At 35.3% G+C, this 20,725-nt stretch overlaps 1 protein-coding gene across 2 annotated transcripts in view; it reads left to right on the forward strand.

The window, feature by feature from the left end:
* Window positions 1-20,725, forward strand: part of ASCC3 (activating signal cointegrator 1 complex subunit 3) — a 324,079-nt gene that overhangs the window by 26,731 nt on the left and 276,623 nt on the right. For both annotated transcript variants that reach the window (XM_043890243.1, XM_043890244.1), the window contains exon 4: window positions 10,713-11,272. In XM_043890243.1, coding sequence (XP_043746178.1) covers window positions 10,713-11,272 — 560 coding nt within the window. The remainder of the gene's footprint in view (window positions 1-10,712; window positions 11,273-20,725) is intronic.

The following is a 20,725-nucleotide window of genomic DNA, read 5'->3' on the forward strand; positions in this document are numbered from 1 at the left end:
GTCCTATAAATAAATAAGAAAAGGACAGATAATTATGTGTAAATAAAAATGAGCAAGAGTCTTGAACACTTTGCAGAAGATAATGGAATAGCTAATAAATATGAAAAGATGCCCAACCTTGATAGTAATCAGGGAGATGCCACTACATACCCATCAAAATGGTTAAAATTAAAAAGACTGACATACCAACTGTTGGTGAGGCTCAAGAATATGAAGCTAGACTTTTCATCCACCTCTGTTAGAGTTTACATTGGTATGACTGCTTTGAATAACTTTGATAGGCTCCACTGTGGTTGGACAAGTGAAATTTAAATCCTGATACAAAGTAATGTGTACATAAGTATCCAATGTAAGCACCTGTATAGGCACAGAGACGTGCATTCATGGCTACGTTATTTTAATAGCCTGATGATGGAAATAGCCCAACTTACTGTTAAGTAGTGGCATGGATAAATCATGATATATAGATTGCCTTATAACAATAATAAACCATGGCTACGTATAACTTTGTAAATGCATCTTATGAATGTAATGTTGACTTAAGACAAACAGAAGAACAGATCATATGATTCTGTTTATATGAAATTAAAAACTAGACATTACTAATGTCGGGTTTCAGAAGTTAGGACAGTAATGACGGAATGAATGTAGGAGAAGTTTCTGGGGAGCTCATAATGTTCTTTTTCTGGAAGTAGTTACCCAAGTTATGTAGGTGTGTTCATTTTGTGATAATTCTTTGAGTTGTGTTGGTATTGTATATCTTGTTATATTCAAAAACATAAAAATTGTGCTTTTCATATTATCAGTTTTCATGAAATGTTTCAGACTGATAAAAATAAAAATGTATATAGCAAATACCTGTGTATTCACCATTCAGCTTAACACTTGACTATCTTTCCTTCCGGTTTTCTTTTTTAAAAAAATAAAATCTTATTGACATGGTCAGAACTGTTTATGTACCTTGCTCAGTCTCTGGTAACTGATATAAATACAATAAAAAATTGGTATTTATCACTCTCGTGCCTATTTATGTTTTTATGACATTTATATGTTCATAAATATATGTTTTAGGAATGTATTCAACTCAAATATCGAAAGCCACTAAAGTGCCAGGGAGCAAGTAGGTTTATTTGTTTTCCTCTGACGCCCTCCGTCTGCAGATTCAGCTTGGTGATGTTAGGGATTACGGCTGCCAATGTTTGTCCTTTTGTTTGTACCTGTTGCCTTTGCTCACCATGTCTGCTCTACTTCTGGCTGTCCTAGCTTAGTATTAGAGTCTCTGTTAATTTTTTGAGAGTAGATTATCTTGCTAGGTTTTCTGATAATTTGAATCATCTCTGCATTCCTGGAATAAACTCTACTTGCTTATCGTTTATTTTTGGAGAGATGGATGACTCTAGTAAGTTCGTATTTTGTTTAGGATATTTGCAACTGCATTTTTGTACCACCTTTTTGTTTTGTTTTCAGTTTTCATATTTTCTTTTAGCGTAGATAATTTCAAGTCACCAGTTAATATATGCGGTACAATTTCAGTTCTGTCATTTACCAGCGGGCGGCTAATTGTGTGCGTGTGTGTTGTGCTTAGTCGTTCCATCCTGTTCTACTCTTTGCGACCTCATGGACTATATATAGCCTGCCAGGCTCCTCCATTCATGGGATTTTCCAGGCGAAAATACTGGAGTGGGTTGCCATATCTTCCCCCAGGGCATCTTCCTGACCCAGGGATCAAATCTGCATCTCTGTCTCCTGCATTGGCAGGCACATTCTTTACCCACTGAGCCATAGAGAGCTAATTAATATCCCTAAATCTGCTTCCTCGTATATAATGTGATGATAGTAGTAATTCTTACTTTGTGTAGTTGTTGTGATGTGAAGAAGTACTACAAAGTGCCTAAAGTAAAGCCTGGTAAATGGTTGTCAGTGAATACTTTTATTGTAACCTAGATGTACCAGTAGCCATTGGTAAACAATAGTGCTCTGAGTGGTTACATGTTAGGATAGATGTATATGCCCAGTGATGTGCTGCCACAAGGTCCAGAACTTCCTAGGGTAAATCAGGAAGGAATTCTTAAAGAGGGAAACTTGGGATGGAGTTAGATTGTGTTTTGAATGCTAAGGGACAGAGGTGTGTAGTCTCTTTCACGAGAAATTGCAACATGAAAGAGCTGAATAACTTAATGAAAATCATAGATGACTTTACACATGTATAAACAGGCAGTTCAGATTACTTGGCGATATGGCAAAACAGCTGAAAGTTAAATGGCTGTTCTAGCAATGGCAAGAGTTGGAAACAGAATCAACTCTTCACAATTTGTTTAAGCTTATCAGTATATTCTTCATTTACAAATTATTACAACTCCCTTAAGTATAAGGCAATTTACACTGCCCTCTGGTAGAGGTATTTTTAAGTTTGCAGTTAATTTTCTATATAGTATTACCAGGTATAATATTACTAGGTGCCTGATAAATGGATACAGCACTCAAGTGTATATTTAAAACATTTTTCCCCCTTGGAATTCAAAAAATAAAAAAAGTGTCAGTTAATTCTCAGTGAGCTATAAGATTTGTTCAAGGATAGAGTTTCTATTTGCTTAGTGATGTTCAAAATATGGTTTTATTATAAAAAGCTTTTATATAATATCAAAACTTTTATGTTAGCCATTTGGTTCCTTGAGAAGTCAGGTTGTAATTTGATGCAGAAGTTTTAGTAGAAATGATCATATAGAGACTGGATGCTGATTTAAAAGTCTGCCATGTAAGATGAGTATTCACATTTTGTAATGAATATATGTAAAATTAAATAGTTGACTTTAAATCATGGGGACATGTTTTGGTCTATTTTTAATCTCTTGTGTTAGTTACTACTCCCTTTTTTTGTACCATATATGTTTCTCTATTCGTTTTCTTTCATTATTTGCCCACCCTGAAGGCAGTAATTTTTATATCAATCTTAATATTTAAGCACTTCATTCAAATTAATACATTGAACATTTCTTGAATACTTTACCCACTTAACGCAAGATTTTAATGAAGTGCTTCATGCACAGAGTTATAATTTCTCTAAAATAATGAAACTCATTATATTACTTTGGCAGTTTAAAATTTGGATCACATAAATTGTTCAGCTTATTCCCCTAAGACCCATATGGGTAGTTGTTTACCTCTATTATATCATAAATTTGTTTGATAATATGGTGATTATTTGAAAGATGGTATAATGCAAAAAGAAAAAAATGATCTGGCTCTTACAGTCTTAGTATATTATTTAACCTTACTGTATTTAACCTTACTGTATCTGTGTTTCTCCTTAAAATAAGGAAAATACTTGTACAGTTCATGTGACAATTTTACATAATTTTAGACAGTCCAGATTACTTGTGGATATATATACTTGTTAGGAAAAAAGTACATTAATAAGCACTGGCGGCATATATATGTAAGAGGGAAAAAATGAGGATATGAGGATAATTTTTTTTTTAAGTTAAATCACTCTGTGGTTTTTATATGTAATGTCTTCAGAAAGTTGCTGATACAAGTATTTTCCACATTTATAATTTAATAATAATTATCAGTTAGCTAATCTCTATTCAAATACAAAATGTTTATAGCCTCTTTCCTACCTTGCTGGTATTTTTAACAAGTGAAATGAGCTTAAGTTAATTCTGTGATGCAGAGTTGTAATATTTTGGTATTTACAGTTTATCAAGTGTCAGGGGTAAAATGGACATTTCAAGTTTGACCATAAGGTGAAACAAAAAATTTGTAAAATGCTTTCTCCCGTACATTAAAGATTTTACTGGTCAGGGAACTCATTTGTTGACAACTTCTAAATTGAATATTTAGCAATTAACGATGTAAACAGTTGATGGATATTTTTTATTCATTTTCAATTAAAATTTCCTACTCATCCTTTTTAATTATTTAGGTAGGCAGTTAAAGAAGCTGTAAATTTCAACCTTTTAACTCTTAGTATTTTGCACTCAAAAGGAAAATATATAAGTAAATTATATGTTGAGGATGATTTAAGATTGTAGTAATCACTAAATTCTAATTTAAAAATTTGTTCTATAATGTTTACAGTCATCAGTTACTTATTATATCTTTACACTTTTGCATTTCACATTTCATTTTCTCTCAGTATAACTCGGGCAGGCAGGGAAAGTATTTATTATTAATTAAAAATATCCTAGTGACCTTTTAAGTGTATTTCTTTAAATGTATTGCAATTAAAGTGCTAGGTGCATAGAGCCAGTTTTCTGAGTTAACAATCCTAGTGTTTTGTGTATAGAAAATTAAATGTTAAAGTGGTAGGTAACTAGTTTCCTTAAAGGTTTGGAGATCTTAAGTTTCATTCAAACTTTAGTCAATTGATTATTGAGGGTGTATTTTATTCTTTCCAGAGACTTTATCTTGAGGACAAAACTAAGTTTCCTAAAATGCCTATTCCTCTGAAAGATTAGCACAGTCAGAGGTGTAACTGACCGAAGAGTTTCAGCCTAATAATCATTTAAAGATTATATGTTATAAATTGTACTTAAAATATAAAGGGAAATGGGGAAAAAAAGTTATTTGTGAACAAGATCCTCACGGTTAATCTAACAAAGTTCCATCTTTGGATATAGTGTGTAAGAAAATGAGACAGCTACTTATTACAAATTTCTACCCTGGAATTGTACCATGTGCATTTCCCCAGGCCTTCCCAGGCCTTTTGATGTGGCCAATTACTAGTGTGCTAGTTCAGGTGGCTCCTAGAGAAAGCAGAAAAGCGTTTCCGTTACTATAGGTTTCCCTTCTAATTGCATTTTATTGAGAGGAGCGGGGACCTGCCAGACCTTTGAGAGGTCAGACACCTGACTGCGTTCATTCTCTTCAGATCTTTGCTCTGTTTTACAGCGACACCCTTCATTTATCTGTCACTAAAAGATCGCTGGGGGTTGGTGGGGGGCGGCGGCCTCTACTAGCAAGTTGGTATGGCAGCCTTGTTGCTGGGCACACAGTTCTCCGCTCCAATCCTGAGCCGCCTTCTTATCCGGGGTTCTCTGACAGCCGGTGTCCCTGTGGTGATACGTCATCACATGCGGACTGGGCGCAGTGACGCACGTCTCCGCCCCAGGCTGGAAGGTACACGCATGTGCAGTCACCTGAACACGGCTTGATCCACGTCTTCATTATGCCTCAGTGCCACGGGGAAGTTCCTTAGTTTCAAAATGTGATCGTCTGTGTCTTGGAGAGCCAGTAGTGCTAAGAATGCTGTCTTCAAATACTCTCAGAAATTGCAGCCCCCAGACTCTCGAATAGCACGGTGCAGTTCCAATTTTGAGAAACCCCTTTGTGCTGTAGAACCGTGTTCATTCTTAGCGGTCTGCCTTAGAGATGCGGTAGAGTAAGGGCTTCCCTGGAGGCTCAGACGGTAAAGGATCCTCCTGCAATGGGGGAGACCTGGGCTCGATCCCTGAGTTGGGAAGATCCCCTGAGGAGGGCATGGCAACCCACTCCAGTATTCTTTCCTGGAGAACCCCCATGGACAGAAGAGCCTGGCGGGCTACAGTCCATAGGGTCGCAAAGCGCAACACACGGCAGGTTATCCAGAAGAATTTGTAATTAGGCAAGGATATTATTAATAACGTGTGTGAAGCACCATTGTGAACTAAGTTTAAAAGTATCTGTATGTTACTTAAAAATTTTTATACATGTACGAAAGGGCTCAAATGAAAAATTTGAAACCTTGAGAAAATTGTTTTTAAATCTTTGTAGGTGTTCCTAATGAATCTGCAATTAGTTTTTTCTTCAAAAGTGAACTGATGGGGACTTCCCTGGTGGTTCAGTGGCTAAGACTCTCTGCTTCCAATGCAGGGGGCCCGGGTTCATACCCTGGTCAGGGAACAAGATCCCATGTGCTGTAACTAAGTCTCTGTAACTAAGACCTCATGCAGTCAAATAAATAAATAAATATATATTTTTAAAAAAAAAAAAAGTGAACTGATAACCTACTTTTTCTCCCCCTCACTTACTATATTGTGGAGATTATTTTATAGCAAGATACATGGAGCACTGCACTATGTTTGGGCTTTGCAGGTAGCGCTGGTGGTAAAGGCCAATACAGGAGATATAAGAGACTGGAGAGACAAGGCCGCTAGGCTCTCGATCCCCTGGAGGAGGGCATGGCCACACACTCCTGTATTCTTGCCTGGAAAATCCCATAGACAGACGAGCCTGGCGGGCTACTCCATGTCGCAGAGAGTCAGATAGGGCACACGTTATGTTTAATATATGTAATATATGGCTGTAATGTAATTTAACCAATGACCTAATAATAGGCATTTAAGTTAATTCCACTTTTGGTAATAAATTGACTGTTCTCGAATTTATTTCCTAGGGTGGTGATTATTTGTTTATTAAATGAGAATAAGCATCTTCCTGCAATGTGGGAGACCTGGGTTCTATCCCTGGGTTGGGAAGATCCCCTGGAGAAGGAAATGGCAACCCACTTCAGTATTCTTGCCTGGAAAATCCCATGGAAAGAGGAGCCTGGTGGGCTACTGTCCATGGGGTTGCAAGGAGTCAGACACGACTGAGCAACTTCAAATGAGAATTAGAAATAAATCTGGGCTTCCCTAGTAAGCCCAGTGGTAAAGAATCTGACTGCCAGTGCAGGCGACAGGGAAATGGCAATCCACTCCAGTATTCTTGCCTAGAAAATCCCATGGACAGAGGAGCCTGGCTGGCTGCAGTCCATGGGGTCACAAAAGTGACTAAAAAAAAAAAAAACAAAAAACCACATAACTAAGAGATAAATATACTTTCTAGAAGTGTAGTGTAGTAGAAAAAAGTTTATTTAGGAGTTAGAAGACTTCTTTGAATCTTGCTCATTAACTAAATAGCTATTTGATCTCTCCCAAATTTAAAGTCTCTTGTAGTATCTATAAAATAGAGATGATTTTGTTAAGAAGAATTGAGATAATTAAAAGTTCTTAGTAAGTTGTGTAAGGAAAATGCCAAGATGCAAAATAATATCTTTACCAAAGAGCACATTATAATGTTAGGTACAGAATGAGTTTGCAAATGTGAATTCCATTTTTGGTCAGACTTCCTTAGTCCCAGTTCTGTTGAATTATCTATAGAATTATCACAATCTATAAATTATCCAAAACCTAAGTTCTCCAAACCTCTTATATAGACTGCATAACTAAAATGTACACAAATGCTATTTAATTAATTAACTTAAAAGCATTATTTAATCCCTAGAAGATATTTGTTAGGTATTTTCCTAAGTACTAAAAGAATATGTCAGGTGGTGTTTTATGAATTCTTTATAATCATGGAAGATTTTATAGACTTTGTACTTGAAGAATTAAATAATGGAGTTATATTGTGTGCTTAACTTCACTTGCATAAACTGTTAGTCTTCTACACACATATGTAAATATCAGATACAATCAAAGCAGGTGGTATAGTGTAAAAACAGCAGTCTGGTGTCTCTGAGGCCTGGGTTTGGATAATTCAGCAGTTTCTTTTTATTTATTTATTTTTTTTAACATTTGTAGTCTTATTTATTTTTTTAGTATGTATTTATTTGGCTGCACTAGGTCTTAGTTTCGTCATGTGGGCTCTTTAATTGCTACATACAATTTCTTAGTTGTGGCATGTGGGATCTAGTTCCCTGACTAGGGATCTAACCCGGGCCCCCTGCATTGGGAGTCTTAGCCATTGGGAGTGGAGTCTTAGCCACTGGGCCATCAGGAAAGTCCCTAAAATTCAACGGTTTAAATCTATTGAGGCACTTATTTTGGCTAGGTAACAGGCAATAAAACAATGCACACAGCATTTTACTTGCCTTGAGAGAGGCATTTCAGCTGGACTATGAAACGTGGGTAGGATTTGAGAAATTAGAGGCCTTAGGGAAGATTTAATAAAGGCATGGAAATAGGCCTAGAGTAGAACAGGGCCTGCCATTACCAAGGTTAAAATCCCTGATCAGGGAACTAGATCCCACATGCCACAACTAAGAGTTCAAATGCAGCAATTAAAGATCCCATATGCGGCAGCTAAGACCCAGCATAGCCAAATAAATAATAAAAAAAATTTTTTTTTGAGGACTTCAAATCTTACAAAAAAAAAAAAAGGCAGAACACCAAGAGTAACTAAAGAGTCTTTTGATGAGCATGGAAGAGGAGAGTGCAAAAGCTGGCTTAAAACTCAACATTCAAAATACTAACATCATAGCCTTCGGTCCTATCACTTCATGGCAGATAGATAGGGAAAATGTAGAAAGAGTGACAGATTTTATTTTCTTGGGCTCCAAAATCACTGCAGATGGTAACTTCAGCCACAAAATTAAAAGATGCATGCTCCTCAGAAGAACTATGACAAACCTAGTTGTTCAGTTGCTAAGTGGTGTCTGACTGCAATTTCATGGACAGCAGTACGCCAGGCTTCCCTGTCCTGTCTCCCCGAGTTTACCCAAACTCATGTCCATTGAGTCGGTGATGCCATCCAATCATCTCATCCTCTGTTGGCCCCTTCTCCTCCTGCCCTCAGTCTTTCCCAGCATCAGGGTCTTTTCCAATATGTCCACTCTTCGCATGGCCAAGGTATTGGAGCTTCAGCACCAGTCCTTCCAATGAATTTTCAGGGTTGACTTCCTTTAGAATTGACTGGTTTGATCTCCTTACAGTCAAAGGGACTCTCAACAGTCTTCTTCAGCACCACAATTTAAAAGCATCAATTACTCAGCCTTCTTTATGGTCCAGCTCTCACATGCATGTATGACTAGTGGAAAAACCATAGTTTTTACTATATGAACCTTTGTCGGCAAAGTGATGTCTCTGCTTTTTAAATACACTGTATAGATTTGTCATAGATTTTCTTCCAAGGAACAAGCATCGTTTAATTTCATGGCTTCAGTCATTGTCTGAAGAAGCAGAGACATCACTTTGCTGACAAAGATCTGTATGGTTAAAGCTATGGGTTTTCCAGTAGTCGTGTACACATGTGAGGGTTGGACCATAAAGAATGGTGAGTGCTAGAGAAGACTCTTGAGAGTCCCTTGGACAGCAAGGAGGTCAAACCAGTGAATCCTAAAGGAAATAAACCCTGAAATATTCATTGGAAGGACTGATGCTGAAGCTGAAGCTACAGTACTTTGGCCCCCTGATTGAAAGAGCTGACTCAGAATCATTTCTCACTGATGCTGGGCTTAGCCAGCAGGAGGAAGGCAGGAGGAGAAGGGGGCGACACAGCATGAGATGGTAGGATGGCATCAGTGACTCAACAGACATGAGTTTGAGCAAACTCTGGGAGAGAGTGAAGGACTGGGCAGCCTAGCATGCTTCACTCCGTGGGATTGGAAAGAGTTGGACACGACTTAGCGACTGAACAACAAGAGCAGGACCTGAGTTTTGGATGTTAAGAAATTCTTGTTGGTTAGAGTAGGAAATGTATAGTAGCGAGTAAAGCTGGTAAAACAGAATGGGTCAGCATCAGGCATGACTTGAAAATAAAGTATAGGAGTTTGGGTTGAATTACTGAGTTTTATGGGGCTTCCCAGGTGGCGCTAGTGGTAAAGAACCCGCCTGCCAGTGCAGGAGACATAGAGACCTGGTTTGGATCCCTGGGTTGGGAAGATCGCCTGGAGGAGGGCATGGCAACCCACTCCAGTGTTCTTGCCTAGAGAACCCAGTGAACAGAGAAGTCCGATACATACAGTACATAGAGTCACAAAGAGTCCTACGAAACTGAAGCAACTTAGCATGCATGCAGGCATTGAACTTGATCATAAGCTGCTCAAGATTTGTGATTAATGATGTAATTGGAGCTGTGGTTTCAAGAAGATGATGGTGTTAATTGTATTATTACTAACATTACAAATATTACTTTAGGAAGTCTTACTGACTTTTCAGGCCTTCTCAGATTGAATATCTTTTTTACTCTAAGAATTTTCTTTGAATTCTACGACATAATTATAGGCTCTTCTTTCTTTTGAGAGAATCAGATATGAGCTACTAATGCCTTAAAGAAATTAGGGGCTGCTCTTTTTAACTTCCTCTTACTTTCATAAGAATTTACTTTTGGCCTCTTCTCAATAGCAGAATTTAAAAAAAAATTGTGTGGTGTGGCTGAGTTTATTTTAAAAGATTCTTTTCATGTACATCCTTGATAGTATTAAATATTTTCAAAGCTATTTTTTATTGAAGTGTAGTTGATTTATGTAGTAATAAGTATTTTTGAATGAAAACTATAAATCTGTTCTTGCCATCTCGGATGTACGGTACATGGAAAGAAGGTTATGGATTTGTAAGGCTTCCTTCCAGCTCCAGAAGTCTATAATTCAGATTTTTTTTTTTTTGCGTCTTATTTATTTAACTAGCTCATCAAATCAATTTTTAACATTTGGTTTTAAAATAAGTCTTACCTAATGCCTCAAATTGTTTTTAGAAAAAGGTAAGGGATTATTATAGGTAGTTTCTATCTTATGTATAATACTGGTAATGGGTTATTTACCTAATGCCATTCTTTGGGAATTTGGGAATGGCCTTAAAGGGATTTTCCTGTTCCTGAATTGGTTATCTTCATGTGTCTCACTATATCTAAATATCAGTATATTTTCACTGTTGAATTTGCTCAGAGGAATATTTGTAGTAGTTTTTTTTTTGGAAAATGGAAGCTTGAACCATGATCCATTTAAGCTAATACTATTTCTTTTGTCTGAATAGTTGGAACAGATAATGGGAAAGAAGCCATTGAAAGTGCAGCCGCGTTTCTCTTCAAGACATTTCACTTGAAGGACTGTGTTGGTCACCAGGAGACAAAGGCTATCAAACAGATGTTTGGTCCCTTCCCATCATCATCTGCCACTGCAGCTTGTGATGCTACTAATCGAATTACTTCTTATTTTTGTAAAGACAGTCTTACTGCTCTTGTCCAGATGACAAGCGATGAATATGGTGATCGAGTTTTATTTGGTAAAAATTTAGCATTTTCATTTGACATGCATGATTTGGACCACTTTGATGAACTGCCAATAAATGGTGAATCCCAGAAAACTATAAGCTTGGATTATAAGAAGTTTCTGACCGACCACCTTCAGGAGCATTCCACCCTGAACCGCAAGCCTGCAGAAAAAACAAACGACTCGTTTTTGTGGTGTGAAGTTGAAAAGTACTTAAATGCAACTTTAAACGAAATGGCTGAAGCAACAAGAATAGAAGATCTTTGCTGTACTTTATATGATATGCTTGCTTCTGTTAAAAGTGGTGATGAACTTCAGGATGAGGTACAGTTGAAGTTATTGCAGTTTTATCTTAATGTGCATTATCTTAATGAAATAGTCTTTTAAAATATGGGTGTCTAGCAAAGAAATTACTTCTTTAATATTGTGCTGCAGTGATCAAATATGTAGCCAGATGGTTTTACATGATAGGCATGCATATTTCTCCACTGTGTTGTAGGAGGACTGTGAGTGTAATGAATAGGGAAATAGTGAGGGTGTCCACATGTCCTGGTTACTGGGACAGTTCTGGTTAAACCTGTTGTTACATTGTAATAATTAGAAGTGTACCTTCTTCAAAAAGTATATAGGTTTGAATGATAAATTGCTTGGTTAATCTAGTAATATCTGATGAAAATAAGTTTCAAAACAGGAATTTTATCTGTCTGTTGAATGACTTACTGATTTAAAAAATATTTTTGGCTAGTTTCTATGATTGAAAGAATAAACTTTCAAAAACAAACTGATCTGGAAATAATTGGACTATTTTATATTACTTGTTCAATAAAGAATTCTGTATTTGTAAGTTTTTTATATCACACAAAGGAAACATTATTTTAATTCCTTTCTATGCCACCGTTTGGTGATGTTACTCAAAAAATGGTGAATTACTCTTACTGTCACATGAAAAGTTTATCTTGAAGGGTTTCGGTTACTTTCAGTCATGGCATTATATTCATTTTCTGATATAAATGTCAAATAATGTCAACCCAGTTTTAATACTGGATGAGTAATATATTTGATGAAGATGAAGAGAGGTGGCATATTGTTGTATTAATAGAAAGGGCAGAGGGTTTGAAATCAGAAGTCCTTCCTTTCCCACTTATTGGTGGTGAGACTTTAGGTAGTTGAATCTCCTGGAGCCTGTTTTCTAGTTGGACTGTCTCAGGGTAAAAAGAATACATTGATTATGGAGTTGGTATAAGTCTTAAATGGGATACCATAGGTGAAATGATAAGTAGCATTTGGTAAATAATCACTGCATGGTAGCTGCGATTATTTTTGTTGTTGTTATTGAAATTAAGGATTTTAAAATCACACAGAGTATCAGAAATGTAGAAAAAAATCTCAGTAGTATTTTTTTTTTCCAGAAGGGGAAGAGAAATTTAGGGAATAGGAGAAATAGGTATTGGAGGACTAAACCCATGGTAGTTAGGTATTATACTCATTAACTGTAGTTTCAAAGTAAGTTAACATGCTGTTAATTCTTTCATCAGTCTCGCTTACCTTTAATGTTTTACACTTAGTTTATCAGATATGGTCCACATTCATAAGTGGTTCTCTCTGACGTTCTGAAAGGTAGTATTGTTTTAAAAATTGTGATTTATAAAGAAAATTTTACTATTTGCTTGTTGTAATTGAATACATAGCAGTTTTGCTGTGATTATTGTAAACTGAAACTTACAAACATCAAACTAATGGAAATTTTGTCTGAGTGAGCCATAAAGCTATTCTTTTTATTTTAGAGTATCTAGAGTGAAGTTTGCATTTCTTAGTTTTTCACCACAATTCTTAAGTATATAACTGAAACTGGTTGTTGGAAGAACATTTTCTTGTTCTCAAGATCATTTTCATAATGTACCTAACTGCAGGGTCAGAGTGAATTCATGCTTTCATCCAGTCATCATATGTTGTAGCACTAGATACAGTGCTCCTTACTGAACATAAAAGGATGAATAAGACAGGAACCTTGCAGTTAGGGAATTTGTTGTTTAGTCAGAGGAGGCATGCCAATAAGTAAGTGCACCCAGATACCTAGGTATGATGATACTATATACAAAGAAAAATGGGGCATAAAAGAGTTAGTCATAAATTTTATAGGGGAGTTAGAATGGTAGGAAAAGTATTCACAGAGGAGGGTAAGCATGAGCCAAACCTTAAAATACAACTGGATTTAACTTCTTCAAGTGGATCATAAAGGTAAGGAACATATTTTAAATGTGAGAAAAAGCAAGGTGTGTTTTGAGGGCTGTAGTCTCTACAGTGAAGATGCAAGATATGCAAAGTGGGTGTGGTCAGAGACAAGGATGAGCAGGGCGGTAAGGGCCAAATCAGGGAAAGCCTTGTACACCTTGTTCAGTATATTGTAGGCCACTCTAAAACCTGTAGATACACCCTGCATGATCTTGTTTAATGATTTTCAACCAGGATTTTATGGACAGTTTAACATGTAAGTGAATATCTCATGTACTGCTAGTGGCTTGAGTAATAAGAATTTTAAATGGTTCATCCTTCAGTGTTGTGGTTTTTTAATAAGTAGATAAAAATAAACAATCATTTTGATAGTTTTTTGTTTGTTTTACAGTATAGTCATATTTACTAGAGCCCTTTCTTTATGACTACATTGTTTTGATAGCAAATTTTCACTATAATTTTGAAGAATAATAGAAGAATGTTTCAATACAGTTATTCTTCATTGCTTTTTTCACTTTTGGGTGTGCTGTATATCTTATGTATTATCTATTTACTTTTAAATTCCTGCTTAAGCTTTAGAAGAGTCTAATTTAAAAGAGTAATCAGTTTATGTGATAGAATAAATTCCATTTTTTAGTTAATTTCTATTTGAGTTAATTTACATTTTCTTAGTTGAGTCTATACAATAGTGATGTTTAAATAACCATGTTTTGTGTTGCTCCAGAAATTTAGCAGAATCAGAGAAACCTGTTTTTGCATATAATCTTAAGTATACAAAAACTGTGAGTAATACTGAAGGTATTTTTGGTCCTCACCATATGATTTCCCATTTTCAAATTTAGTTTATTGACCTAATGACTGATGATAAAGCTGTTTGTAAGGACTGGCTATTTAAATCTTTTCCCCAAAGACCTTTATGTTGTTAACTAGTGTTACAAATATGAGAAAAAGTGTATGCATATGATGACATTCACCACAGACATGGTGCAAAAGAGGTTCTAGTCTGAAACATGTGGAGAGAAATAATTCTAATAGCAATAGTAATAAATAGCTACATTTGAGTGCCTACTGTATTAAGTAAGGCATTATGTTAAGTCTTTTTTGTGCATCACTTCATTTAATCCCTAACAGTAATGCTTTGAAGTAGGCAATACTGGATTCGGTTCAGTTCAGTACAGTCGCTCAGTCGTGTCCTACTCTTTGCGACCTCATGAACCGCAGTACGCCAGGTCTCCCTGTCTATCACCAACTCCTGAGGTTTACCCAAACTCATGTCCATTGAGTCGGTGATGCCATCCAACCATCTCATCCTCTGTTGTCCCCTTCTCCTCCTGCCTTCAGTGTTTCCCAACATCAGAGTCTTTTTAAATGAATCAGCTTTTCACATGATTCATGGCCAAAATATTGAAGTTTCAGCTTCCACATCAGTCCTTCCAATGAACACCCAGGACTGATTTCCTTTAGGATGGACTGGTTGGATCTCCTTGCAGTCCAAGAGACTTTCAAGAGTCTTCTCCAACACCACAGTTCAAAAGCATCAATTCCTCAGTGCTCAGCTTTCTTTACAGTCCAACTCTCACATCCATATGTGACAACTGGAAAAACTATAGCCTTGACTAGACGGGCCTTTGTTGGCAAAGTAATGTCTCTGCTTTTTAATATGCTGTCTAGGTTGATCATAACTTTCCTTCCAAGAAGTAAGCGTCTTTTAATTTCATTGTTGCAATCACCATCTGCAGTGATTTTGGAGCCCAAAAAAATAAAATCAGCCACTGTTTCCCCATCTATTTGCTATGAAGTGATGGGACCAGATGCCACGATCTTAGTTTTCTGAATGTTGAGCTTTAAGCCAACTTTTTCACTCTCCCCTTTCACTTTCATCAAGAGGCTCTTTAGTTGTTCTTCACTTTCTGCCATATGGGTGGTGTCATCTACATATCTGAGGTTATTGATATGCTGGATTAAAAACTGTTAGAGACCTTAAGCACTGAAAATGTTAAATGCTGAGGCACTTCTTCTCCCCTCCCATAGATTTTTAAAAAAACTTAAAAGCATGCTACAGCAAATATAAGAAAGTCTAATAAAATTTTATTTTGTTTTTACCATTGTGGCTGAATTGATGTCTTTTTCAAACATCAAATTCTTTTAAAAAAAAAAGTTTTTCTCATTTTTTGGTACCCATGTTTTGCTGGTACTTGAAGGAAATGTTTTGGTGGCCTCATGGATTATTGCTCACTGGAGATACGTGTTTTATAGAGGTGCTGGGAAATTTGTCCGAGGTTGCAGGATAAATAGTGAATCCAGAGTTTAAACTCAGACATCCCTAACTCCAGTGTGTGCTTTCTTTGCCAAGAAATAGTTCTGTACATTTCCTTAGGTTTGATGCTTTGAAACATCAAGCAGTTTAAGTATGGTTAGGATCTTTGGCATTTACTCTAATTTATAGGTTCTTCAGAAACAATATCTGTTCCTTATAGAGAATTCCAAATATGGAATTGGCTGAAATAAGAGAAAAGATGAAATCTTGAGAACTTGTTAAAGATGAGTTTTAAAATTTTTGTGGGGAATTGCATTTAAAGTAATTCTGTGTTTCTGTGAGTGTTGAACTAGCAAAACAGCCAACTTAGATTTCTGAGTACCATCTTCTTTTCCTTTCCTGCTTTGCATCTTTAAGTTTAAACTCTGACTCCCGGTAATTTCTCTGTTAAGGCTGTAGTTACTATGATTAAGCCTAAGAATTTGTTTGGGCTAGACTCTTTAGTCTTTATACTCTTGAGACTTACTTACTTCTAAAAATACTTACTAAAGTCAGTACATTTTAACTACCCAGAAGAAGATAAGATATAAACATTTTAGATTACTTTCTTAATCAGGACTCATCCATGATTGGTACAGACATCTTCTTGGCTGCTGATTTTCTGTAACCAGAATTGTAGCAATAGGTTTAGTCCTAACAGGATCACATAGTCAGTGAACTTTCAACAGAAACTTTTCCCCAAAAAAGTAGTAGTTTTAATAACAGCAAAACTCCACTGTTTTGAATGCCTGTTATATATAGAGTTAGATCAAGCTGTCTCCTTTGATATAACCAGTTTCTTCATAGTTCTGCAAGGAGGATGGTGTACCTTGTATAAAGATAACAAACAAACAAAAAACCCCCCAAAACCCACGTCCCAGTTTGTTTCCTAAAGTCACAAAGCAAGACACTGGTAGATATTCTGGGACTTTTTTTTTAATCACCAGCACAGGCCTGCTGTTCCTCTCTGGTCTGTCACTGGATTCTTTGAAGAGAAGGACAGTTACTTACAAGGCTCTGAAGGAAGTTCTGTCTGTGCACTTACCTGTTGTTGACTATGGGCAGGTTACTACACTCTTGTGAACCTTTGTTTCGCAAAGTCGCTGTAAAGATTTGTGAGATACTCCATAGGAAGTACCTACCCTGCATAATGTTTCACAGACTGTAGGTTCTCATACGAAGCACCTACCCTGCATAATGTTCCACAGACTGTACGTTCTCAAATGTTAAATTCTTGCCTTCCACATTAATGAGGATTATATATTTCCACATATGCAAAGTTTTATTAGAGTGGATACATTACAGATCAGTAAATAAATTTTATCTATGCCTTGTTATATATAGATGTTTCAAGTAGTTAATTAAATGATGCTTAGAGGGTAGTTCTTAAGTCAGAGAATTATTATTTTTACTGCTTTTTTTTCTCTATTGCTTTTATAAGTCTCACTATTCTAAAAGTCTTGAATTCAGTTTTTGTAGTGAGTTCTGATTTTAAAATCTTTGGTAAAATAGAAAAGAAATTAATAGAAAATTACTTGAGAATATTGGAAATGGAGTATACATATCTCTTGGTATTATTTCAGGATTAAATGCTATTTGCAGTTATTAATATTGATGTAAATATTGATGAGTTATGTGTAACAAGTTCTTAGGAAAAGTGAATTTTGAGTTATATTGATATTATCATAGTTTGCAGTTGTGCAGCTGAGGTTCATTCTTTATAGCTTTTCTAATTTTACATTCACTATTACCATTATTGACTCTATGCAGATGGTATTATTTAACCCATGAAAGTTAATTTCTGAACCCAATCCTCTTTCAGATATGTACCTGATCTTAAAAATTAGGACTTATTTGATTAGAATGTCTTCTGAGGAAAGACTATTTTTTTAAATACTCATTTGCTTATAAATGATTCCAGCATCCTTTGAAATTTTAATATAGAATAATTAGCATGGCTTAATAAAGTGGCTCCCAAACTTTACATTCTTTAACATTATGGAGGATCTCAGAGTTTTCTTTATGTTGCTTATCATAATGTTCTACTAGGGTTAGACACGACTGAGGGACTGAACTGAGCTGAACTGAATATTATGTTAAAAATTGAAGCAGTTTTTAATATGTTATTAAATATTGTATTTATTAAGTAAAAAGTCATTAAAAATAATACTAAGTCTATTACACTAGTGTAAATAGCTAAATCTATTACATTAATGCCAATAACACTAAATCTGTTACATTAAGTAATATTTTTATGAAAAATAACTTTTCTAAAATAGAATATAAAGTGTGAAGAATGGGATTGTATGGCATTTTTTCAAGTCTTTTCAATGTCTAGCTTAATATAAGACAACTAGATTCCCATATGTGCTTCTGCATGCAGTCTATTTGTATATCACACATTATGTAGCCTCTGAAAACTCCACTCAGTTTATACTCAGGGGAGGATGAGGATGAAGGAGGCAAATAACATTTGACTGTTATTACAAAAATAATTTTGGTTCATGGACCTCCTGAAAGGGTCTTGGAGATTCTAGACCACACATTGAAAGTTACTGACTTAATATATATACACTACAGCTTGGCAAGGAGGCTATAGTGATGATTTTGGTACCCAGAGTAGGAAATTTAAAATATTATCGAGCTGAATGACTAACATGAGTGCTTTATGAAAAGTCTTCATATTATATAAGGACACCAACATTAATGAGGTTGAAATTAAAATAATCTCTCTTCAACTGTGAGGACCAATTATGTGTTGCTTTTTCTATAGTCATTTCACCAAATAATCAGAAGAGCCCTGCCCCTGCCCCTGCCCCAAGTCTGAGTAGAGAGCTGCCATTGGGTAAAATTATACTTACAGAATATTTAGAATCATAGCATTCCCCCCACCCTGCCCCAAAGTATATTATGTGTGTGTCTAGCATTCTATCCAAGTGATGCCCATATAATAAGATTTACTTATTCTAATGAGTTTCTTTTTTTTTTCAAAAGGCATTTTACCCCTTTCTTGAGTAGCCCTCTTCTAACTTATTTATTTACTAAACTGGCAACTGCTCCTATTACATCTGCCATTTAGTCTTATGTCTAATACATGGGGAAGTAAAGTTATAGATGTCTACTCTTTTATATGATTGTGTTTTAGACATGTGATGGCAGTTATATTTTTCTTTTCTTTAGTCTTTTTTTTAAGTGTAAAATTCTCCCAGTTTTCCTCTGTTAGCATTAATCCATTATCAATACAATTTAGATACAGCTGTTCAGTCCTCTATAGATCTAACACTATTGACCTGTAGAATGCTTTCATCATCTCATTTTCAAAGGTATCAAACTTTCAGTTGCTTTTCCAATCTAAGAACAACTAACCTAACAGTCTCATAGGAAAAAGAATTAAGACTATTTTGCCATGATTTTACTTGTGAATTCTGTTCTTTGTTCTGTTACATTTCCATGTATTGATATTAAGTTAAATAATTTTCGCAATCCATCTTTTATATCATTTATTTTTTTAAATTGGGGAATTTTGCCTTCATCTGGCACTTCTGTTTTCCTTAATTATTCCTCAGAGATAGCAAAGACTCTGACCTCAAATCTGTAAGTAGTTTTTCAACCTGGGGATATGATTCATCAAGGTCTGAACACCTGAAGTTATTTATCTGAAGAAGTTAAGTGATTCCTTACTACTTTCTCCATAAGATAAAGCTCAGTATTTCTCTGCAGGTAGCATTCAGTCTTTATGGCATCTATTCTGCTCTTTCCTGTCTTAAGCTAATGTTTTCTGTAGGAGAAGTGAGAATGGACTTGCTTCTCTTATCTTCCTCATGGAGGAACATACATCTTGGTTTTATTTCCTTGCTTCAAACTTGGTAAAGAAAGTCTCTTTGTTATTTCTCTCATTTTCATGTGCCAAGATATTTTTAGAGGTTTAACTTTATAGATACTACAATACTATGTTTTAAAGACATATATGTGTAATTATGTTAGTTTTTATTGTGATCTGCTACCATACTTTCTCTCATGTCCCTCTAGTTTTTGTGTTTTTTTTTAGTTTATGGTTACTGCCTAGCCATAGTGTTTTATAGAACCCAGTTTTTTCCCCTTATTATTTATTTTCAAGACTGTGCTGGAAATTCTAGTCTTTTGTGTCATTTCATTTTTGTAATGTCGACTGTTCTTTACACAACTTTATTTTTCTAATTAAAAAAAAAGTATCATTGTAGAAAATTTAGAGCATGCTTATATACAACATGTAGAAACAAAATCATCTGCATTCTCACTATATCTAGTCATGGTCATTGCAACTATTTTGGCATATATATTTTTAAAATATGAATAATTTAAAAGTGGATCATATCGTATATGAATTGCTTTTTTGTTACTTAACACTTCTGTGTGAGACAGAAAAACATTTTTATAACAATAAAATCTGCAATGCATTATCTATTGTATACATGTTTTAAATTGAAGTATACTTCACTTACAATGTGATATTAGTTTCATGTATATATCATGGTGATTTGGTTAATGTATAATACTTTTTTAGTGGGTGCAGAGTAATGCATTTTTCATCATATCCTAGTTTATTCTGCTACTGAAGATTTGTTAAATCTGGCCTTTCCCTATGATAAAACTCTTAGCTAAATATTTGCTCACACACATTTTCTCCTTTAATATATTCCTAGTACTGACAGAATTCTTTCCTGGAAGAATCCACCAGTGCACATTTCTACCTGTAGTGTATAAGAGTATCCTTGAACTTACATTCTTGGCCAGCCCAGTTTATTAGGGAGAAAATGATATCTCACTGTTTTAATTACATTTTATTACTACTGAGGTAAAGCTTTTTTTCCCCATATATTTATAGGCCACTTACTTCTTTCTTATGAGAATTGTGAATTTTTCATATGATGAAGTTGGATTACTTTTTCTTAATTAATAAGATAATTTATAATGAGATTGCAAATTTTTTTGCAGATATTTTGAGTATAAATAGGCAAGTCTGTTCATCTTTTTTTTTTTTTTTTTTGGTGTTCTGCTTAGAAAGGCAGTCCTCAGGACATGATTGAACCTCTCTTTTTTGAATTTTTTTCTTCTTAGTCTCACTGGGTTTAGTCAGAATGTTATTTGGGGCAGATGTATCTTTGTATTTAATTTGTAGGTACGTATATGAATATATTCACATTACGTGTTCTAAAGTGATAGAGCCATTTTCTCCCGAGGTTCTTGTGACTTCCACATTGTCTGCCACT

This window comes from Cervus elaphus, chromosome 28, assembly GCF_910594005.1.
Source record: "Cervus elaphus chromosome 28, mCerEla1.1, whole genome shotgun sequence".
In the NCBI taxonomy this organism is placed as follows: domain Eukaryota; kingdom Metazoa; phylum Chordata; class Mammalia; order Artiodactyla; family Cervidae; genus Cervus; species Cervus elaphus.